The sequence below is a fragment of the Anopheles maculipalpis genome, chromosome 2RL (genome assembly GCF_943734695.1).
Source record: "Anopheles maculipalpis chromosome 2RL, idAnoMacuDA_375_x, whole genome shotgun sequence".
NCBI lineage: Eukaryota > Metazoa > Arthropoda > Insecta > Diptera > Culicidae > Anopheles > Anopheles maculipalpis.
Genome location: NC_064871.1, coordinates 48,381,443 through 48,403,144, shown reverse-complemented (window position 1 = coordinate 48,403,144; position 21,702 = coordinate 48,381,443). Strand labels below are relative to the sequence as shown.

The following is a 21,702-nucleotide window of genomic DNA, read 5'->3' as shown; positions in this document are numbered from 1 at the left end:
TGGTAACAGCTATAGATCCATCTGATATTCAATTTAAAGTAAAACCTTAAAGGGATGTGAGTTTCACTGCTATATCATTTAACAACAGTATCAAAATTTCCTCCGAGCACACCCGGGATAAGGTGCATTTCACGATTTAGAGAAAGAAAGATCTTCAAACCAATGTGGATTGTATCTAGTTAGCAAATTAATTATAAGTAATACAGCCAGGTTGTCCTTGAAAACGTAAAAATTGTTAATGAATTGTAGAAAAATTGAAATTTTAAGTTTAAATTATTTTAATTGATTTTATAGCATTCGCTCCGAAATTTTCAACTTGCCTAATCAATTGCTTCAAATGCTGCGAAAAAAGCGTTTAGTTTGGTTTTTGTTTTGTGTAAAGCTCTTATTTTGTGTTGTGTAATCCTAAAAGTAACATAATTTCATCCTTATATTTTGAACGAAATTTGCTTTGGCTTTGAGCCCAATCTGCCTGTGAAAAATTGATGGCTACCATCAATAATGAGCTTATATGAGAGGGGATTTGAGTTGTTGACGTAAAATGGTGTAAGTGTTGTCCAAAGAATTGTTTTAGTGAAAACATACAAAGCTTCAATGATCCCGAAGGGATTATAACAATTTTGTTGATGCTGACATTATTTGAGAGTTTAAAGAAGTTACGAAGTCCAATACAGATGTCTCAATGTCTTCCAAGAAATTGAACTCTTATGAATCTAGGTTTGGATCCATTTCTGTGTTCTCACCTATGTAAAATAAACATATCCATCACTTTTTGTCGTAAAACTTTCTCCAAATGATCAAAAAATATACAATCGCTTGTAAAAATGTCAATTGATGTCAACTAAGCACACAATTCGTGCGAATGCTGCATGCAATCCAAAATATGGATTCGATTCGATTCGACCATTCGATAATGAAAAATAATAAATTGTGCAGTGTATTCTATCTGTTTAATCTTACTTTTTATTGTATTGTAATGACCATAAATGCTTTTAACGACATAGTATGTCGCGCATCGAATGGCTTACTACAGGGGAAAGGTCTGGAAGGGATTAGATTCTGCCTTAAACGCCTCTAAGGCAGCTCGGTGTCCTGGCAACACACTATTCGAAATATATTCCAAGAGTCTGTCAGTTCACATCATAGCATGATTGCGTGACCATTGGTGAAACTATTCAGAATAGTAGCAACCTTAAACATCAATATCCAATGTAAACTAGTGGATTCAGTACAGTGAACTCAGTAAGTTTTTCGAATTAATCTATTTTTATCTGTAAAGTTTGGAAATTTCAATATTGCCATTGTTGCGTCTGTTGCACTTTTTACAGTTTGATGAACTCGGGACGTTTAGCGTTCATCATTCTCTTAACATCACTTTATTCACAGGTTTCGTGAGGAGTGACTAACAAAAATTTCCACTATTTCGACCTTGTGTTAACCGCGTGTTAAAAAGAGAGCGAGGTTTGCGAGAGCTATCCCTTTCACCCCTTTCATCCCTCGCTCTCGCGAATTCCCGGTCACACGGCCTGATCGATCCCTATTCCAGCAGTCGAGTGGTTCCCTTGTCGAGGAGTACATATCGCTTGACATTTGTGATTAAATTCGATTAGATTATATGAAATCAATAACAACCATATAAGCAATATGACCAAGCCGAGACGGCTTGGTATGAAATAAAAAAAAAGCACAAATATTATTTATTTTGATCGATTGATCATGAGAATTACAGTAGTTCCATTTCCCTTTTATTATCAAGCAGCAATGATAATCATGTAAAATTCTTCAAAGAAAGTTTTGCTTTAAAAACCATGTTATATTACCATCGGCTATCGATTCATTAGTAGAATTGCCTTCATTTGATTTAATCGCAAATTGCAGTTTCGTTGATGAAGTTAAACTCAATTTAAAAATATCGCTGACTGCAGTACACACACTGTTCCAGCCAAACTAAGGAAACCCGGCGTCAGTAAGCGAACCTTACAGCTACTCAGCTCTCTCACCTTTATCCCTCGAGCAATGAAAATGAATGATTTTCGCTAGCAGACTGTAACAAAGAACTCTGCATCCCGATAATCTACCTTGAAATATCGACCATGAACCTTCGAACACTAACACCTGGTTTTCGTGGTGCGAAATACTTTTAACCACGCAGTTTCTGCTGTACATTGGTACCGGATTACCGTGATGAAGCATGTGTGATCGGATGAGATGAGAGCAGTAAATGTGGTTGATCGCAATGACTTGTTCGACTATGCTTACCGAGCATCCGGATGATGGCTTTCCGTGACTGTGATATCCTCGATGGTCCATTAACCGATCCGTTGCGAACGCCTGCAGAAAGAGAAAGAGTAATAAGGTTCCTTGTTTGCGAAGCCGAGTTTTGCGTTTGGAGTCCGGAACCCATGGGTTCGGTACCCCTCGGAACGTTGCTCACCAAGTTCGGCCGTCCGCTGAGTGCGGGATCGTATCTGCATTCCCATGCGCCCGTACAGCACGACCATGATGAGCATCGGAAAGGCAAAGAACAGACAGGTCGACAGTTCCCATAGCGGAAAGCCTTCCGGATTGCTTAACATCGCACAGAACGCTGAGTCAAGGATTTTCTCGTTTGCTGTGAAGTAGAGGTAGTAAGAAGCAAACACAAATGCTGTGTAAATGGCGATGAAAGTGTCTGTTTGTGTGTGTGTGTGAGTTTATGCCTAGTTTCCATCACATTTAGTAAAAGCTTGGCTTGGCTGATATTCAAGGATTTGATGCAAGGTACATTAACCCACTTGGCGGATAAACGATGTAATCGATGTCGGTAAAGATGGCGAACGGGACGGCACTCAGCAAGCTCACGATCCACAGCCCGGCAATGATGCGGACCGGACGCTGCAGGCCAGACATGGTGTAAAGATGAAGCGGATGGCAGATGGCAAGGAACCGTTCCATCGAGAAGGCGACGATGGTCAGTACCGAGACGTAGGTCGAGGCTTCCGAGATGAGTGCGCGAATTTTGCAAAACGGTAGTCCGAGATTGTATGGATACTGGTGCCAGTAAAGGCTAATCTCGTACGGGAGCCCTGTGTTAAGTAAAAAGGAAAAAAACGAAATATTTTCTAAAATTTTATTTAATATTTTATGGAGTGAGACTACACTTCAAACATGTTTTTAAATAGATGACATATTTCTTTTTCCAGTTTGGTTTCAAAACCTTTACAAGATATTGACATTTACAAAAAAAAGTAAATAAACAATATTGGCAACGTTCCTAGAAAAAAGCGATTTCACAAATCACATCCTTCCACACGGAATAACTATATTGAGCCAATAAGAATGATTCCGCAGTCTAAATTTACATTCAAATGTCTTGCCTGCAGGAAATCAAATCGTTTTGTTTTACCTCGTTTCACAATACTGATTCAATTTGTTGTTAAATCTAGATCCTTTCGTACCGCACGGAGAAATTGTTCCGATTTAAAAATTATTTTCGAACAGAATAGATGCAATTTGTGGTACCTAATACTTTCCTTCCAAATGTCTTAAAATGACAAGGAAATCCAACGAGCGAAAATAAATTCAAAATGATGTACCGGGAATTTGTATTCGTCGAATTTTAAACTGAACCGTTACACTGGCATTGCTACCAAATTGCTGCTGCTGTTTATCCAATATCCGTTTCGGTGGCGTTCAATGACATAAAGCTGTTATTTGATTACAATCCATCGAAAAAGGGGCATGATTATTTATGTATGCGTGTTACAAGGCGCACATTGCTTCATTTTTTTTTGGTGAACCTGAATTGTAAATGTGACATGTTGGCATAACATATGCATGATGGTGTAGAAGAGAAGAGAACGAATGGTTCGACAACGTTCGATAGTTAGCATAATGTGCTTTTGTAACACTTCCCGTTCCAAATGCCTTGCAATAACACGGGGACGATTTTTGGGCACTTTGTCGAAACGTACTCCGGGGGATTGGGCTGGCGGTGAAGGAAGGGTGGCTTTAAATGTGTCAAAAATGGTAACAGATGTGCGAAACAACTGTAAACGTATGCGAGATACAGGTTGATAGGCATTTGATGCTGTAGTTTGTGGTTAGGCAAGAGATTTTGACAAGATATTTCTGTTTCTAGCTCTAGTTCCAGCAGGTGGGTCAAATTATTACCATAGCTGGTAGCAATCTACAGCACAAATTGACAGTTTTGGATAACCATTAGATCTCATATCAGTTAGCTGGTATATCACATACTGGGGTAAGAAAAAATTTATAAAACTCATCCCTAATTTATTTTTTGAAGGTCACTAGACTTTTCATAAACTAACAAATTGAGGTAATATCAAACGAATATTTGAATGTAAAATATATCTTTGCATACATAGAATGTACCTTCAAACGCTTTTTGCTTTTTTTGTGTGTGTAGTTTTTACGGCTAGCGCATAAACATCATGAACTGACGCATAAAATCATTAGTTTTTTGTTTGTTTTACTGTATACTGTGTATCTGCTTGAATCTGACTGAGCCTAACTTAAGTTTTGACACCCCAAACTCAAACATTTGTCGAACAAACACAAACTACGGTAGGGCTCAATAGAATCAAAGAATAAACTCAAACATCTATAAATGGCTTAGCCCCACGGTTGCAAAAGCTTCCCTAGTGGAAGCGACCTAATACTTAAAATGATGGAGGTTTCTGATTTATTTTTGATTATTATTTTGTGGCTAGCTAGCTGCAGCTAGCAGTATTTTAAAACCCAAACATTACCAAATATTACAGTATTAGATAAAAGAATACTGCAGAGTATTCTTCTATACTTTCTATACTAGTCTTGGCGGTCGATCGATAATGATCGTCCAAAACTATTTCGCTTTATTTATACCTTAACTTTGTTGGGGTTTCTGGGGTCACAACCACTTGAACACGTCATAGAGTTTTGAATATTACACTAAGCTGGAAGACTTTTTACTTAACAATCTGACAGGATAAAATGGTAGTAAAATATCCAAACTCACAAAAAGAACACAAATTTTATGATGATTGAATAATGGGCATACACTTGTAGCACACGCACAACGGTTGAAAAAACAACAACAAAAACCAATCCTTACAGATGTATCAGTATTGTGGTTTTAATGTCACAGCACAGCATTTAGTAATGGAAATTCATCGATATTCTGATGAAAGGGGAAAAAATATAGGCTAAGTGAGCTTTTGGAGGTTGTGCTCTTTAACAACACCAAGGAGACTAAAAACTAAAACAAAACACTTTCCAAATTTAATTTCATCAATCACTTTAAACGCCATAAGTTTAGATAGAAAATTGTTATTAATTTGGACTAGAAAAAGACGAATGCTAGAAAGCCTCGTCAAAAATAAAAACAAAAACAACTACTTTTTGATTGAATTATTTATTCAAATGCATGATAAAAAGGCTTCCTAAGGGTACCTCACATGCAACATATTAAGAACAAGTGCATCACGCATAGATCACACAAAATAATAACGTTACTCCGACATAAAGCATAAGCACAAAAGTACAAGCCTTTTCCGTTTCCCGGATGGAGACGCCTGGTGCCTCGTTAATTGGGTTCATGTCGCTTGTGCCTGCGGTCGGAAAGGCGGCTAATAAAGATGACATTATTTTGTTTCATGTTTTGAAAGCTATTTTTGTCCTGCTTAAAGTAAGCAGTTTTTTTCTCATGAGGTTGACTGTGTTGTTAGGACACATGCAGAAGGAAAACTTCGCCAAGTCGCTGATGTATTAGAGGAGAGCGCAAGGTTGATTTTAAGCGACTCGTTCGCTTAAAATCGAAAAAACCAAAGTGAAAGACTCACAACACTTCACTTACTTCCTCTTGTATGATGTTTTAGAACGTTTTTCCTCTTCTCGGTAATTTTGTGGAAGGAAACTTTTCATTGCTTCTGTCATTTTGTGTGCCCATGAGTACTTTGAACTATGGACATGCTGAAGTATTTTACTTGTAAGAATTGTTTGGTAGCTGACTTTTTGTGAGTTTCCAACAACATGATGTCTGTCTAAGTGTATGGAGAATAAGTCACAAAACTGGACAATCAAATCCAGTATCAGAAATAGACGGTAAAAAATTCTGTCCATAATCACATTGAATTTCAAGAATAAATAAACTTATTAATCTGCATTATGACGTAAGAAGATAATTAAAGTATTGCTATTGTATTTTTAAAAAATTTGAAAAAACACTATGTTCTTCTCTTGAACGTAAGTAATTTGGGTCTGACATTTCAATCAGATTTCCGCTGCAACCTAAAACAACCCATGAACAAACCATACGATAGGTTCAGCGTGAATGTTTTTGTCACTGTCGGAAACCCTCTTCAAGAAATATTGCGTCTAGCCTAAAAATACTAAAGCAGGCGCACCCAAACAATCTCAACAGCATAAGTGTTATCTTCTGTGCACTTCGCTCTTTAAAGTCATCACCTCCAAAGTGGCAAAGGATTTGGATCGCGACGGCCACCTAGTGTTCATCCAGTTTGATCTTCAGCCGACCGGAATTGTTAGCCAGAAAGCTTGGTACGAGCGCACTCAAGTGCACTCGAACGGCGTATGGAGAATGATTGGAGTAAACGCGAACCATCCGTAGCTTGAATGGCTATTCCAATTAAAATTGAAAATGGATCCGGCGTATCTAGCAACCGCGTACGCGCAATGGCATGGCACTTCCCGTACTTCCAGGATACGCCACACGAGAAGTGTGTTCCGGTGCGTGGTTTTTTGAGCTGTCATTCCATTAAAATGAAAGTGGAAAGAATGGATTGGAATGTGAATCGAGAGCCCGGATCTTCGAGCTCTGGGCAAACGGAAGGACACGATGTCCGTTTAAGGACATAGTACGGAACTGATGTTCGTGTCTTGTTCCTTTGTGTGGATACGAAACGATACGTGAAGGTCGGATCGAAGCTATTCTCTTTCGCCGTCAGTTCGCTCACAGTGGGTGCCCCGTGGGAATAATAATCGGAACGTGTGCTCGGTATTCGGTGGCGATACAATGAACCTGTTGAGCTTCCGCGTTTGACACAGAGGATTGGCTTTGGATTATTTTGCTAGCCAAGAACCGCCGGGATGACTACATCGGATCAAGAATGTATATTTGAATAGCAAAAGAAACGAGTGTGAAATACCGATGCTGAAGCTATTTGACGAAATTGCTCCACATCATTAGGCAGATGAACCAGATCGATACTACATGGTGTTGGAAGAAAGAAAATCTTCAATCAGAACATTAAATTTGAGACTCGCCTTGAGTTCATTATCAAACCTCTGCCAAATCTTGAGAAATTTTCATACAATATTGGATATTATATATGGTTAAACCACCATCTTGGATGCTATTTTTGTCGTTAAACAACTGCACGGAAGGACTTTAACAATATTAATCTGAACAATTATCAAATTGTGCGATCTTCTTGTCACACATAACGCTGTGCGGCTTTGCCAATAGTGATCATAATTTGATCACATAGAAACTTCCAATATGTATTTCCCAAATCAATTTGAATCTTTGCCTCAATGAAACCCTCGTTAGGTTTAACTTTGTCCAGCTAGGGTTGATAATTTCATTTACCGTATACAATGCTCATCACCACGTCGCATGCACAATGAGCAACGTTGAACCAAACTCTCTCGGAAATGGATCTTCGGTCTTCCAAAAACGCAAAAAAGCCTCCGGATCAACGTCAATGGTTCTTGTCGTGAAAACGAGACGTGATCAATTATGTGTGTCCTACGGGTTGAAGTTTTTGTCCGTCCCAGTCTGACGGCGCATTTTTCTACACCATCACCATGACTGGCGCTGCTGTGTCTCGGCTATCGTTCCCGGAAGGTCGACAATTTCATTATCGGCTTCATCAGCGTCTTGTCAGGGATGAATCACCAGCTTTGGGGCTCACTTCAACATTAAAGCAAGCGTGACTGTGGTTGGTCCAAAAAATAAAAATCCAATATCCGCACTCGCCAAGATTCTCAGGTGGCGAACGTTTCGGGATTGCCGCGTTCGGTGTTCGACGTTCAAGGATCAAAGCACCATCGAAGCATACCAGTGGTCGATGGGGTGCAAAATTAATCGTTGCTTAAGTCGCACCAAGTAGCTGTTCGGGGCAATTAGTGTAGTTATGGCAGCACGATTAGGGATCAGCTGTTGAACGAGAGAACCAGCTGTGGTAGCTGATTTAAGTGTTTGCCCAAGAGACGACGTCACACCATGAAACGTACCATTAATGGAAATATGTCTCTAGAGTTCGTTTGGAGTTTGTTGCGGTTGTTTCGTAACAGTACAGTTGTGAGGAAGTTTCTAAAAATAATTAGTTTTGCTTTTGAATATTTGATACTTCTGACGATGGCAACCAGATGGTATAGCAGTGTGACAAGTACTAATAAAAATTAATACCTTTCAAAAATGTTGTTGGTAAGTCGAATAACAAAAAAAGCACAAAATTACAGTTCGGTGACAATAATCATCCTGAGCTAAAGAGTATAGCAAGCAGATTGATAATCCTGCTTCTTGGCGAATATTGAAATTGTTAATATCTAACAATCACGAAACATAAAATAACATATTTCCCACGAACGGGTGTATAAACAAATAAAATACATACAAAATGTGTCAAAGAACATTTTACGTTGCTTCTTTAAGTCTTTAAGTGGTTCATCTTCCACAAGAACATAGAAAGGCTTATGCAGAAAAAGGCAACCACTAGTCGTACCGCCCGTAATTGACGAATCAGGCTACTGGCATAATCCTACCTTCATCGGTCAATTTACACCTGCAAATAAACTAGTTCGTTAAACTCGCTCAACCTAGACAGAAAAGCTTCAGCCGTACTAAAGCCTGAGCCTGTAAGCTATTTTTTCGGACGAAGCCCTACGTATGCATAAAATGTTGAGCTTCAATTTATTATAAGACCACCTTAGTCCCTTTGTTCTTTTACATCAACCAGACACCCGGAAAAGGATGAAGGGAGAAGCATGCCGGGGCTTATGTGTGTGTGTGTGTGTGTGCGTATGAGACAGAGTGTGTCTGGGTAGACACTGAACAGCCGATAAGTCGATTGGTCTCGAGTTTTGGATGTAAAAACCGCACAGGAAACCGACCACACTGCTGCTTCAAACTTCTTACCAGGTTTGCAACATCTGGTTCGGGTTTCTGTGGTTAGCAGTATTTAAAGGCAAACACATCTGACATCGCTTTGCTCTGCTAGCGTTTGTTTGATTTTTTTTTAAATTACGACAGGGAGAACTTTGCTTATTACATTAGGTTTTGAGGTTTGGTTAGTTTCTAGACCATTTAAAGTAGATTTAGCCTCTACTTTGCTATCCTGGATGCTCGTCAAATAGAAATGCAACCATCCATTGGAAAAGGTTTCAATTGTACTGATGATACGACGATTCTACGAAATTGTTCAAATGATACAAGCCGACGTGAACAATACAATGGATGGGGAAAGAGTTGGTAAGATGTAAGTAGCGTTGGTTTCCTTTGCTTTCGTAAAAACCGCAAAACCTAAACACTTCAAGGGTAGTTGATGGTAAAGTGAAGAAGAAAAAGAGCTCGATTTTGTTTCTTCATTGTACCTTTGTTGGTGGTTTTAGTGTTGATAGTTTAAACTTTGTTCCCGTTTGTTTCAAAATTGTTGTAGTATCCCGAGGCTACAAACTACAGCAATTAAAGAAACTAGAGAAACTGTTTAACGTGTGATAGCACAGCAACGCTATCTGACCACACTGAATACACTATAATAAAGTTCAGTCTCTTTATTTTGCTCCTTAAATATAGAACCTTCAAAGCAGTAGATTCAATTAAAGGTTTCTCAGACGCTTCTATTCCTCCTATTTTATTTACAGAAGAATCAATGAATTAGATTAATGTTCTTTAAGTTTGACAACATATTGTGGGTTTCACAGAAAAAAATTTAAAGCACATAATAGCGTAAATCACATTAAATTTAAAGCACATAATAGCGTAGAAGAAAACGCTCAGATCCTTAAAATATTGTTGTCTTTTGAGAAGCAGTCCGTCTAGCACGTACTCGAAAACCGGTGGAGCTCGTGAACGGCCTTTATCGATGGAAAATTCTTACTTTCGAAATTATAGCTAATAGGTGAAACACTTAACCAAAATGTAACCAAAATATCGCTTATGAAAGCAAGCATAGCGATTTCTTCAAATTCTAAGGACCAGTACCCTTTTCCAAACATGCGTATTGTTGGTTTGTTAGATGTTACATTCATGGACACCATATTGTAAACCTAAAAGGAATTTCTGCAAACAACATGCTTCATAATAAGCTCTGTGAACGTTTCATTTACCCGGTTAAGTCTGAACGGCCTATGTAACAGTAGAGTGAATATTAATCGTAGGTTCAATTAGGCTAAAGTATAATTCTGTACAAGTTTAAAATGAAACGGACATAACAAATCATTCATTAAACTAAACTTGATACCACTATTTAATAAATTATGAAATACTGTAGATGCGTCCAAGGATCAAATGATAGCCATTAGGTACAAGAAGCTCGTACAAGTAATCATAAAACAAAAAGATAGTTACAACACACAAAACGAATGTAGGGTTGACGTACTCCTTAACTATAAATCACTGCTATTATCCAAGGAACAAAGGGAATACACAAATGGTTTTCCAAGAATCAAAACCTGTAAACAAATCCATTATGAAAATGTTGCGCCATGTTCTACAAACTAAGGCTACATTTGTTTCAAAACTGTCTTTTTGGCTGCTTACTAACTCTCCTTCACTTGAGTCATGACTGATCACCAAGGAAAACGGTTAAGTTCTCCCTTTTCGCTCCTCAAATTTCCTAGTTACCCTTAAGAAAGACATCATCAAATTGTTTTCCTCTACCTAGCTTTCCAGTCCTCTACACTGATGGTGTCTCAATTACATTCCCAACGGAGACACTAATTTGAAACTTTATTCTCTACTCGTGTAGCTTCGGCGGCTTCCGACCGTTGTTGAAATATGATACGGCTGGGACAACCATATTAAAATGATCCTCCTAGGACAAGTGCATTGTCCTGGGCCTGTTGAACGTTCTATCTTTTTCCAGCTGAAGTTTCGCAGCCGAGTTATTTATATCGTTTGTTGGTTCACTGTGCTGGTCACAATTTTTCTAGCGCGATTTCCGAAAGGAAACCACAAATAAAGTCTACCCACATCTCGTAGATCGCTTTGATATTGGATCCGTTTTCGGTGAATTAATTTTTCGGTTCATTCAAATGTGAAAAGTTGCACGCAGAAATTGTTTTCTTTAGAAGCCGAGTATGAGAAAGCGTGCATAGTGTGATGGAAAGATGCTAGCGGTTTTCCGAAGCACATCATTGCAACCAAAATGATGTAAATATTGCTTACTTCATGGAAAAGGAAATAGATCTCATTTTAGTTCATTCTCTGCCATAAAAATATAGGCCAAGATTTGGCGAGCTCCGTGTAGCTAGGTGGTTTGTTTAAAAGGCTTCTGGGTGAGGTTTTGGTGGAGGCTTACAAAGTAACATGTTTATCAACAGCACCGATCTGATTTGTGACGTTGGTTGTGTTTCCCAAGCCCAAACTTCACTGCACTTACGACCAAGATGCTGTTTGGCATGAGGCGAAAAGGATCTAACCTGTTTCAACTAGCACACGATACACTACATTTCCCTTCTCCTTCACCTTCTCCTCACTACGTCCCCTTTCGCCTCCTTACCAGGATATCATGACCAGCAGCAAGAAAACAAAGTTAAAAAGAAAGAAAAGCTTATAAATCCTAAATATTTGTTCACTGTCGTCTATCAGCTTGCTCGTTTGTTTCCACATCGGTATCATGCACTCTTCCTTACTTTCTCCCACCCGCAGAAGGATTTGGTAAGGCATTCCAAGGTCCACGCTAACGTCCACACCATGAGTCGTGATTTGCCCGGCGTATGATTCCTGGCCCAAAACGGTCATGTTTCTTTCGGAGGCTTTTCTTTACATTCGTAACACCAAAAGCCGCTTTAAAGGCGACCACCAAGGGATGCTGGGATTTTTCGTGAGCAGTGAGTGAGAAGGGCTGCTTGCTTTTATTTTTACCCGCTTAAATCCTGCTGCGTCTCGAGAAAACAACACAGCAGCCGAGCGAATGTTTATGTTCGGACAGCTTTTCGCAGGAGGTCACGACCAGTGAAGCATAACTCAATTTGATGAGGGTACGGTTCGTTTTTGTGGGTATGGCTAGGTGTTGGTCGAAAGTCGAAATGCTAAGGAAAAGTTGTCACATCCGGTAAGACCATTTTACGGCGATCATGAACCCCTAGACCTCAGCAACCAGCCCAAGAAAGCGAGCTGCAACTAAAAATTCGACAAACGTAGGTGACTATTTGCGCAGCAAAGGTTTATTATATTACATTTATATCGCTTCTGTTGATAAATGAAATGCTAGAGGGGAAAATTGTGAAAGAAATCAGATGAAATGTATCATCTTCTAACATAAAAGTTAGAAGAAAATGATGAAATTTTACATAATGATCCATGATGTCGGCAACCGTAAGAAGAATGCTTGAAACTGTAATTGAATGATTTATTTTTGAAATCCTGTTTCACCCTTCACGGGTCACATAACTTTTCTTAACATCGATGAATAATTATCTCCCTCCCTTTTGTAATCAATTTCAATCAATCGATAGACGGGGAATAAATCATACATTTCAGTGCACACGATAAACGCGCGCTTGCTTGAGCAGACCAAATATGCTTCGCTTAGGTGTTTTTATCGTTTAAAAAATTGCTCGATTGTGATAGAGCTGGTTGAAAGCGAGGAACGATGAGTCTGTGGTTTTATTAATTAAGAAGCTACACATAAAGTTGGTAGTTGACTTGGTTTGAATCAATTGTCTGATAACCATGTATAAGGTTGATATGTGTATAGGTTTCGGTTCCTTTTTTGTATGTAAATGTATTCAGCATTCAATAAAGAACATAAATTAAATATAATACACAACATATCTGCTAGATAGGAACCGAGTATTTCATGGATAATGTAAATAGTAAGGAAGAAAAGGCTTATCATTATATAATTTAGCTATCGCAAGCGTTGTTTACAATACGGCATTGTATCGTCATAATTAATTATAAATAAATAAATTAAAAAATCAATAAACAACATCCGAAAGACGAAAGATTAGCTTACCTAGCAGAAGAAATATGAGATCCGACACGGCTAGACTGAACAGATAGTAGTTGGTGGCGGTCCGCATCGACGGATGCCGAACGATCACGAGGCACACAATCAAGTTTCCTATCACACCAGTCACCAGTATACCGACGAACAGGATCGTGACCTGTAAAGATGTTGAAAGGAAAGTCTGAATCAATTCTAGATTACCAAGAACTAAATGCAATCCCCTTAGAATTACTTGAAAGAAAATCTGAAACCAGCCTTCAAAGTTTTTCGTTTTTCGTTTAATATTTATCTGTAAAAAAGCACTTTCACATTAACACTTTCACCTCATTAAATTTCGCGCTCGTTATCTCATCTTGAAATGTCTTTTAAATCCCTTTAACTCATCAGTTAAATTCACGTTTCCCTTCTCCATCCCAAGAGCTTATCGGTAAAAGCGCTGAGCGTAAGATGCAAAAAACTTGAAAAGTTTAGCACTTTAGCGATGCCATTTTCTCCGCCTTCAATGCACTTGAATTCAATGGCAACTCTTTCCCACGATTGCGCTCAAATTGAACGCAATAAAGGCAATCTGTGGAAATGGGAAGCAAAAGTTTATGTTTATTACCTTCCGCGAGAAAACTGTGCAAGACCGTTCATCGATTCCCCTTTCGGAAGTGAAGAAATTACAGCTAGAAAAACGTGTGCTTTCAATCATGCTTTATGAGTGCTTTACCCAGACCACTGAAGGTGGAGGGAGAGAGGAGAGCGAGTCGTGGAATGGTACCATACCACGAGGGGAAAAAGCGTCTGGATGAAAATTGATTTTTCTGCACCGTCAATGCAAAGTAGAAATGGAAAATTAAATAGAAACTTAATCACACCCAGCGCAATTGAAGCAAAAAAGGAATACTTGGAAGCTTTTCTGGTTTTTTAAAGCTTTTGTGGGTGACGGTTGGTTGGCGTTTATTATAGTATAAAGGAGAAGAATTTTAATTTTGCGTACTACCCACCACGTCAAACTCACTTATACATGTTTTAATTAGCGACGAAAAATGCTCCTACGCAGTAATGAGATGAGGACGTTTATTAAACGTTGCCCAATTGCTCATTGATTTATAGGCATGATTCAGTTGGGCTTGTAATTATAATAATTCTTCATTGAAAATTAGACAATACTGTCTGGTTGAGTGATCATGAAAGTGATGCCTTTTCTTAATTTTGAAGCGACATCAAAAAAGATGTAAGTGTTCAGCTTAAAACATCTTTACTGAAGCTCTCTGCTATTAATTATTTACAATAAGTCAATATATCTAGTCACAGAATTAACGACAAGGGTTGCTATTTTCATCGGACAAGAATAGACTAAAAAAAGACTGGTGAAGTTCAATGTTAATGCCGTCGGGCATTACAGCAATCAGCACGTACAAGGGACATGACTGCCGTAAAAATGACTGTTAAAAAATGTTCAGCTTTTCATAAGATTTGACTATCAATAGTTCGTCCACCTTGGATGGACAAAGATTAGGTAAGGTTATCAAAAAGATCCTTGTATCAATATTGGAAAGTAGAATCCAGTTCGGATTCAAATCCATTCCCTAGCTAAATTGATCCGAACTCCGGATCCCAAATCAGAGGTCGAGACTTCTTGAATTTTGATCGGGTACTAGGATCAAGATTGATATCCGTATTTGGATTGGCATCAGGTTACCGATGGGAATTGAATCGAGTTTGGGATTCTGATAGAGGATGCATCCGGTTTTGGATTTAGGTTGTGTAGGCATGTAAGTATGAAAAGGGCACTCGGTACGTAACTAAGAATTCAAGAGTTCAAAACCAAATAGGGATTCGCTGCATCCGGATCATTTAGATGCATTAAACAGGAACTAGATAGTAAATAAAAATTGTACAAAATCGTTATGTTTAATTCAATCCCAGAAACATCAATATACCTGCCTCAATATACTACACCACCGGGGTGGCCCGGTGGTATAGGCGACAGCGGCGCCGGTCTTCAAACGGCAGGACCGGGGTTCAAATCCCATTCGGACACAGTCAACCCGTAGTGAGGACTGACTATCCAATTACGTGGTATCGCGGCAGTCTAGAAAGCCATTTCGATGGCCGGCATGACCTGAGAGGTCGTTAAGCCAAGAAGAAGAAGGAAGAACCATTATTATTATTCGTCGTCATCTTCTTGGATTAACGAACAGCCATTGAATGGCTAAATAGACTCATTGATACCACGTAGTTTGATAGTCAGTCTTCACAACGAAGGAACGGTCCGGATGGGATTTGAACCCCGGTCCTGCCGTACGAAGACCACCGCCGTTGTCGCCTCACCACCGGACCGGTGTGTGCCATCATTGCCATCATGCCAAATAAAAATGATAACAAAAAAACTTGAAAATACAATAGCTAACTAAGTCAATGATTTATTTATATTTTTTAACCTGATTTTTAATCCCAACACCTTTAATGAACCCTATAACCTCCCTAAGGCTCTAAGCTCCGGAATTTCCAACGAGCCCATTATCAGTTCCACATTAGCATAGATGCACAACAACGTTTAAATTGTTTACAAATTGCTTCAAAGCTAAGTGCGTGGAGCATGTGCGTTCATAATAAGCTTCAAAAGTGAACTCTTACTTCACTAGCACTAATCAATCCCATCGAACGGAGGATGATGGTAAAGAAGAGCCGCAATTAGACGAGATATCCTTTGTGAACGATGCAAACCACAACCGGTACCGAGTGCATTCCTAACTGAGCTTGCCTGCCGGAAGGGAGGGTCTCAGAAGACATAACTTTACTAATTAAAATTTCAGTTATAATATCTGGTAAACTCCCGTGCTACATGCACAACCGATATGCAGCCACATCAGCACCAATGCTTTGCCGTACGGAAGGGAGTTTTGTACTACATAGGAGATGGAGAATATTGAAGGTGATGTTTATTGGAGGAAGATGGAGACGGTACGAGGAAGCTTCCCGTTGGTGACAGTGAGTTTTATCCTAGTTTTCAGAACAAGCACCATCTGCAATGTTGTGGAATGGGTCAATATGTAACTACATACATTTACATCCATTGAAACAAATAGGAACAGAGCAAAACAGATAGAAAAACTGTTGCACGAACTGTTCTTAAAAACGTTCATAGTAAAACTTGTGTAATTAAGTAGTAATTTAAAAATAACTCATGTTACAAACATCAATTTTAAAAAAATTCAAAGTGCAATGGAAATTCTTAAACAACATTTTTGTATTAAAGTTAACACTAAATTATCGATAGTCTGAATTTCTCGTTGTACGCTTTGTGGTCGTACTGCCCTTGTGCTCATAATGAACTGTCTGCCGGATGATAATCACTCTCATAAATGACTCGCTCGCTTCTCCTGGCTATCCCCAAAAGTGTGCCTGTAGTCAATTCCGTCAGCGAACGTCCACTTAACCATGGTAGATCGGTCGTCAAAAGTTGTCCACCGGCATTATGATGTCGGAATGAACGAGGTCGCCTGATAACACTATCTACAGTCAACAGCTACCCGTACTACTCCTACGGCGGATTGTCCTTGCTGCAACTGAACAAACACGACGTCCTTCGCTTACACATCGCTCGGTCAGTTGGGCAACAACCGGAATAATGGCCGTAGAGATTGCAGCGCATCACATCCACAAACAGACATACACACACCGCTCTTCCATACTGTGCTGCCATAGTTCGGTCACCATAGCAGCAGTGAGCTTCCAACCCTAAAGCCGATCATCATTAATTTTCCCATTTTCACCTAAATAACCTCACAAACTGGGGCAAACATCCTGGGAGAGGCAAAGTGAACCTGGGCGTTCTCTAGCGTGAAACGATATGGTTTCACTTTAATTGTTTCTGCACCATAATGCATTTATTGAACCATTCTGTGTGGTAGTTTCATTGACTGTTTGGTGCTCTGCAACCTTCCTGGTAGCTAATATGTAGAGTAGGTTCCCCACCATCTGGTAAACCCATCTTTTGAATGGCGAGTAGTTGCTGCTGTGCAGATGCCTTAACTTCTAGCGAATAGGGAGTTAAAATCCTTCGAGACGCATCAAATGCGAAACCCGTCCGATAGCACAATGGTCTCACCAGGAAGTCAGATCTGTCCCAGAGTTTATTTTACACCCAAATGGTACACGGGTCACAACGGAGTTCCCAGTTAATTATGTTGGTTTGCGGTTGTTTCAAGCGTTTGTTGATTAGCAATTACCATGAGAAGAGGTGGAGGTTTATAGTGGCTGGCGAGACATGTTTTCACGCCTTACCACACGGTAAATATCGCACCACCGACAAAACGGGAAGGAAGCGTTCATTATCAAAGTTGATCTTATTTCTCCCTCTCTCAACATAAGAGGATTTGTTGAAAAAAATACGTTAACACTCGTTAACACATTTTTAAGCTAGTGAAACAAAGTGGATTATTTTGTGGAGAATGTTGGTATTATTATATGCATTAGTTTAAAATTTCTGACAAACCATGAAGTTTGAAAATAATTTACTTTACTATTAACATATGAATTATAATTATGAAAGAACTACCAGAGACTACCATTGTAAACTACCAGTGACATCATTATACTAACTAATAAATCATGCTCATTGCCTACCTAATAGGTGCGTATGTACTACTGTGTCCGACAAGTAAGGTGACATCGGATGTCAAATTTCTTGCGCCAAAGGAAGCCTCTTGTTTTAATGTTGCTTTTGTCAATATGTATGTTTTTGACAGTTCTGCCACGTTTCAAGTCATAACATCAACCCGGCTATGAGTGACAATTTGTTTTCTAAATCAAGGATTTGGTGGTCAACAATCGTCGGTTGACGATACCACACCTTTCGAAACCTCCATCCGGCGAAAGCGGCCGGATTTGTGGAAAAACAACAGTTGGGTTTTGCACCACGATAATGCGCCCTCCTATACGGCCAACATTTTGAGGGAGTTTTTCGCAACAACTGGCACTCACATTGTTCCGCAACCGCCGTATTCGCCGACTTCTGGCTCTTCAAAAAGATAAAACGGCCACTTTGGGGTCACCGTTTTGACACTATCGAGCAGATAGCAGTCCGCAGCGACGGCGGTACTAAAGGACATCCAAGCATCCGCGTTTTCCACCTGCTTCGAGGAGTGGGAGAAGAGGTAGAAGAGGTGCATTGCATTGGAAGGGGATTACTTTGAAGGTGATGACCTACATTAAGCCTAATAAAAAAAACCATTTAAGAAAAAAAAAACGCAAAGTCACTTTATTTTTCGAGTACAGTAGTAGCATCTCCATCTCTATAAACTCATCTATCCTGAAAGCCCTCAAAAAAAGTACACAAATGAAATATTATGAATTATATTTGCGTTTTTTTAATTTATTTATGAGTATGACGGCTCTACGCCGTATTGACAACACCGCTGTGTTGACTACGTTATAAACAAGAAGTAACGTTTGGGGCGGCCTGGTGCTTTCGGCTACATCAGAGCCGGTTTTCAAATGGCAGGACCCGGGTTCAAATCTAATCCGGACCGTCCTCTCGTAGTGAGGACTGACTATCCAACTACGTGGTTTCGGCAAGTCTAGTAAGCCATTCGATGGTCGGCGTGACCTTAGAAGTCGTTAAGCCAAGAAAAAGAAGAACGTTATGTTTATAACGTTAACGTATATTGGTCATAATGGAGATAAAAATGTTGAAGATATTTAATGTATAACTTTAATGTATAATTAATATATTAATTGATTAATTAAGCCAAGAAAAAGATGAAATCCTACCAGAATTATCTACCAACTATTGTCAAAAGGAAAAATTCCCTGTTGTGATGTTTGACTAACTCTCTCAACGGTATAACAGGCTATTTGCAATCATCTCTTACAAGGTCTCCATTTCATATCACAATGTTTTTTGGTTGTATAATCTGTTATCCTTGTCACTGACAAAGCAGACATTTAACTATTGTTCGTTCGTCTTTTATGAAACATCCCCTTAATTAGCATAACTGCTCAGGATACACAGACCACTCATGTCGTACATGGTTCACGCCGCCATAACATCTACTACAACAAACTTTAACCGTAATTTATTCAATGGACAGCTACGGCTACAAGCAAACCCAGAAGACTCCTTAAGAAAAGGTCAGTGCAATGCGGTTTTTCCGTTCCGGCACAATGTACCGTCAGCCTGCGGGGGCCAACCAACTTCATGTCAAAATCCCAACCAAAAAGTTTACTCTCCACCGTAACGAACTAAATCCGCTTACGAACATACCAGGCCACCATTAGACGACACCATTGTTGCCCATAGCCTTTTCGACAGTGTCGATAATTTTCTTCTGCATGCTATACACAGTATTTCCACTTCATAGTTGTGGATGGTGTGTGGGTGTGTGTGTGTGGGAGTTTAAGTTTCCCTCGCCACGCGGTTGACATTTTATTGCTTGCCAAACTCTACCTCGTACCAAACATTTTACCCCGAAAAAGACCTCGTGCCAAGGTGCATCATTCGCTACACCGCCAAGGAACGCACTACAACATGCGTACATGACTATCGTTTGTCCGCACCCGCATTTGGCATAATGGTCGCACGGTGTGAAGTTATCATTTGCCTTAACATTTTTTATACCATGCAGCATCCTGACGGTGTAGCATGAAAAGGGCAGCTGTTGGGTGTAGTTTAGGGCACAAGTTTTGGAGCACTTCCAGTTCCCCGTGGAGCAGTTTCAAGCGTGGAAGTGTACCTGAGATGCCTTTTTAAGGAGCTACTTCGGGACCGTACATAGCACGCCACATATGCGGCTTTCTGTTGCTGAAGGACCCGGATTTTGAGCGAGAAAGAGCTTAGCAAACACACACGAAGCACATTCGACACTCGAAGCGCGCTATTCGTAAGTAATATTTGAGTTTTTGTTCCTTATTTTTTGTTCCTTTAGAGTGTCAACTTTGGGTGAGTGTAGGAATGCCGGTTTGAATACGTTAAGATTATGCCATCTAGTTCGGGCAATATACTGGCTCTAGGAAGCAAAGCTAAAGCAAGCAAAGTTGACTTTCCCTTAATCTTGCGACAGCTTTACAGGAATCACCTTTTTTCGCGTCCCGGTTTTTGTGTAAGATTTTTTCCGGCGAATACACGGTTACCAAGTCTAACGTTGTCCGTTTCCGAGCGTGGCTCATCCAACCTTGCCCAAAACTAATTTGAACTCATTCCGAAAGCTATTAAAAACTTTTCCATCGTTTTCCAGGCAACGCTTCAGCTCAGGTTATCATGTTTTTTTTCCTATTTTGTTTACTATCCCTCCCCTTGATGCTATGTTCCTACCAAAAAGATAAAGTTCACATCGTTGCACAGCGAGCGTTGCGGGGAGCTGTAGAAGCAAAACGCAGCCAAAGTCAACGATTGAAGATTTCTCCTTTGCGTAATCAAATTAATTCAATAGCGTTTTGTCACGGACGCTACACCAACGCTGTGGCCCCGTGGTAAGCCGTGCTTTGCAAGGGTGATGGAAGCTCGTGGGAGTCTCCTCCTTCAGGTGGAGGTTTTCCCCGTAGTTACAATTACCTAAACCTATCAATCTCCCGTCTACGATACGCCGCGACAGCGAGAATGTGTTTGCGTTAATTAAGACGATATTAATCGAAACGGAAATTAATTAGGGGAAATTTAAATACACCAATTTACGGTACACCTGGCCGACCGTCTGTGTCGGTGTGGCGTGGGTGATTCACAAGGCCACCCACCATGCTACTTACCAGCATCGCGGTGAAGAGCGGCATACGCTGAGGACCTCGCGCGTACACCAGAAAATCGCCGACAGAACAATCGAACTCATCGCTCGATGGATCGCACGGATGGGGCAGCTCGGTAGTAGGGTCGCTGGTTGCGTTCTCGCCACCGATGGTTCCATTCACATCGAACAACCCGAAGCCTAGCAGAACATCCAGCGACATGGTGACGCCACCGGTCGCATAACTCCCGTAAGAACTGGTCTCCGGCAGCAGCATCGGTGGCATGGCTGACGATGGCGACCACGCTAGTGCCGTCGCATTCACCACAGCCGCCGACTCCATCGTGGCGGTTTGGCGATAGATTTGCTACGCGATTAGACTTCGCAAAAGTCCACTACTGGACTACCGCAGGGTGGGGGAGTGCCACAGTTTCGTTCGTTCGCTCATGACCGTACGTGTTCATCACTACGCGTTTTTCCTTTTCTGGGCCTTTCGGGTGCGTTAACTGCAGTTAGCAACCAATCGTGCCGTCGGTCATCATCTTCACTGGAGGCAATTAGCGCCCAAAATGCCACGAGTGCCGACGGTACGACGATAAGAAGACGACGGAAATTTGGTCGTTGCAGACACAGAAAAGCACACACACCCGGAATTATCATAAAATTTGTAGATATGGGACACAAAAACCTGCACAGCACTATGCACACACACTCGGCACAACCGTCACGTACCGCTCATAACAATTGCCCGGAATGCCAATGACACCGGATGTCAATTGCATTCGCACACACAGCCATAGCGGGTTTTATCG

The 21,702-nt window shown here is 40.3% G+C and overlaps 1 protein-coding gene across 1 annotated transcript in view; it reads right to left on the bottom strand.

Annotated features, from left to right (window-relative positions):
* The window catches only part of LOC126557229 (neuropeptides capa receptor), a 48,723-nt gene extending 27,490 nt beyond the window's left edge, over positions 1–21,233 (bottom strand). Inside the window, exons 1-5 of the mRNA XM_050212934.1 lie at positions 20,916–21,233; positions 13,188–13,338; positions 2,775–3,065; positions 2,435–2,611; positions 2,260–2,331 (exon numbers count right to left, since the gene is read on the bottom strand). Coding sequence (XP_050068891.1) covers positions 2,260–2,331; positions 2,435–2,611; positions 2,775–3,065; positions 13,188–13,338; positions 20,916–21,233 — 1,009 coding nt within the window. The remainder of the gene's footprint in view (positions 1–2,259; positions 2,332–2,434; positions 2,612–2,774; positions 3,066–13,187; positions 13,339–20,915) is intronic.
* Between the last annotated feature and the right edge of the window lie 469 nt (positions 21,234–21,702).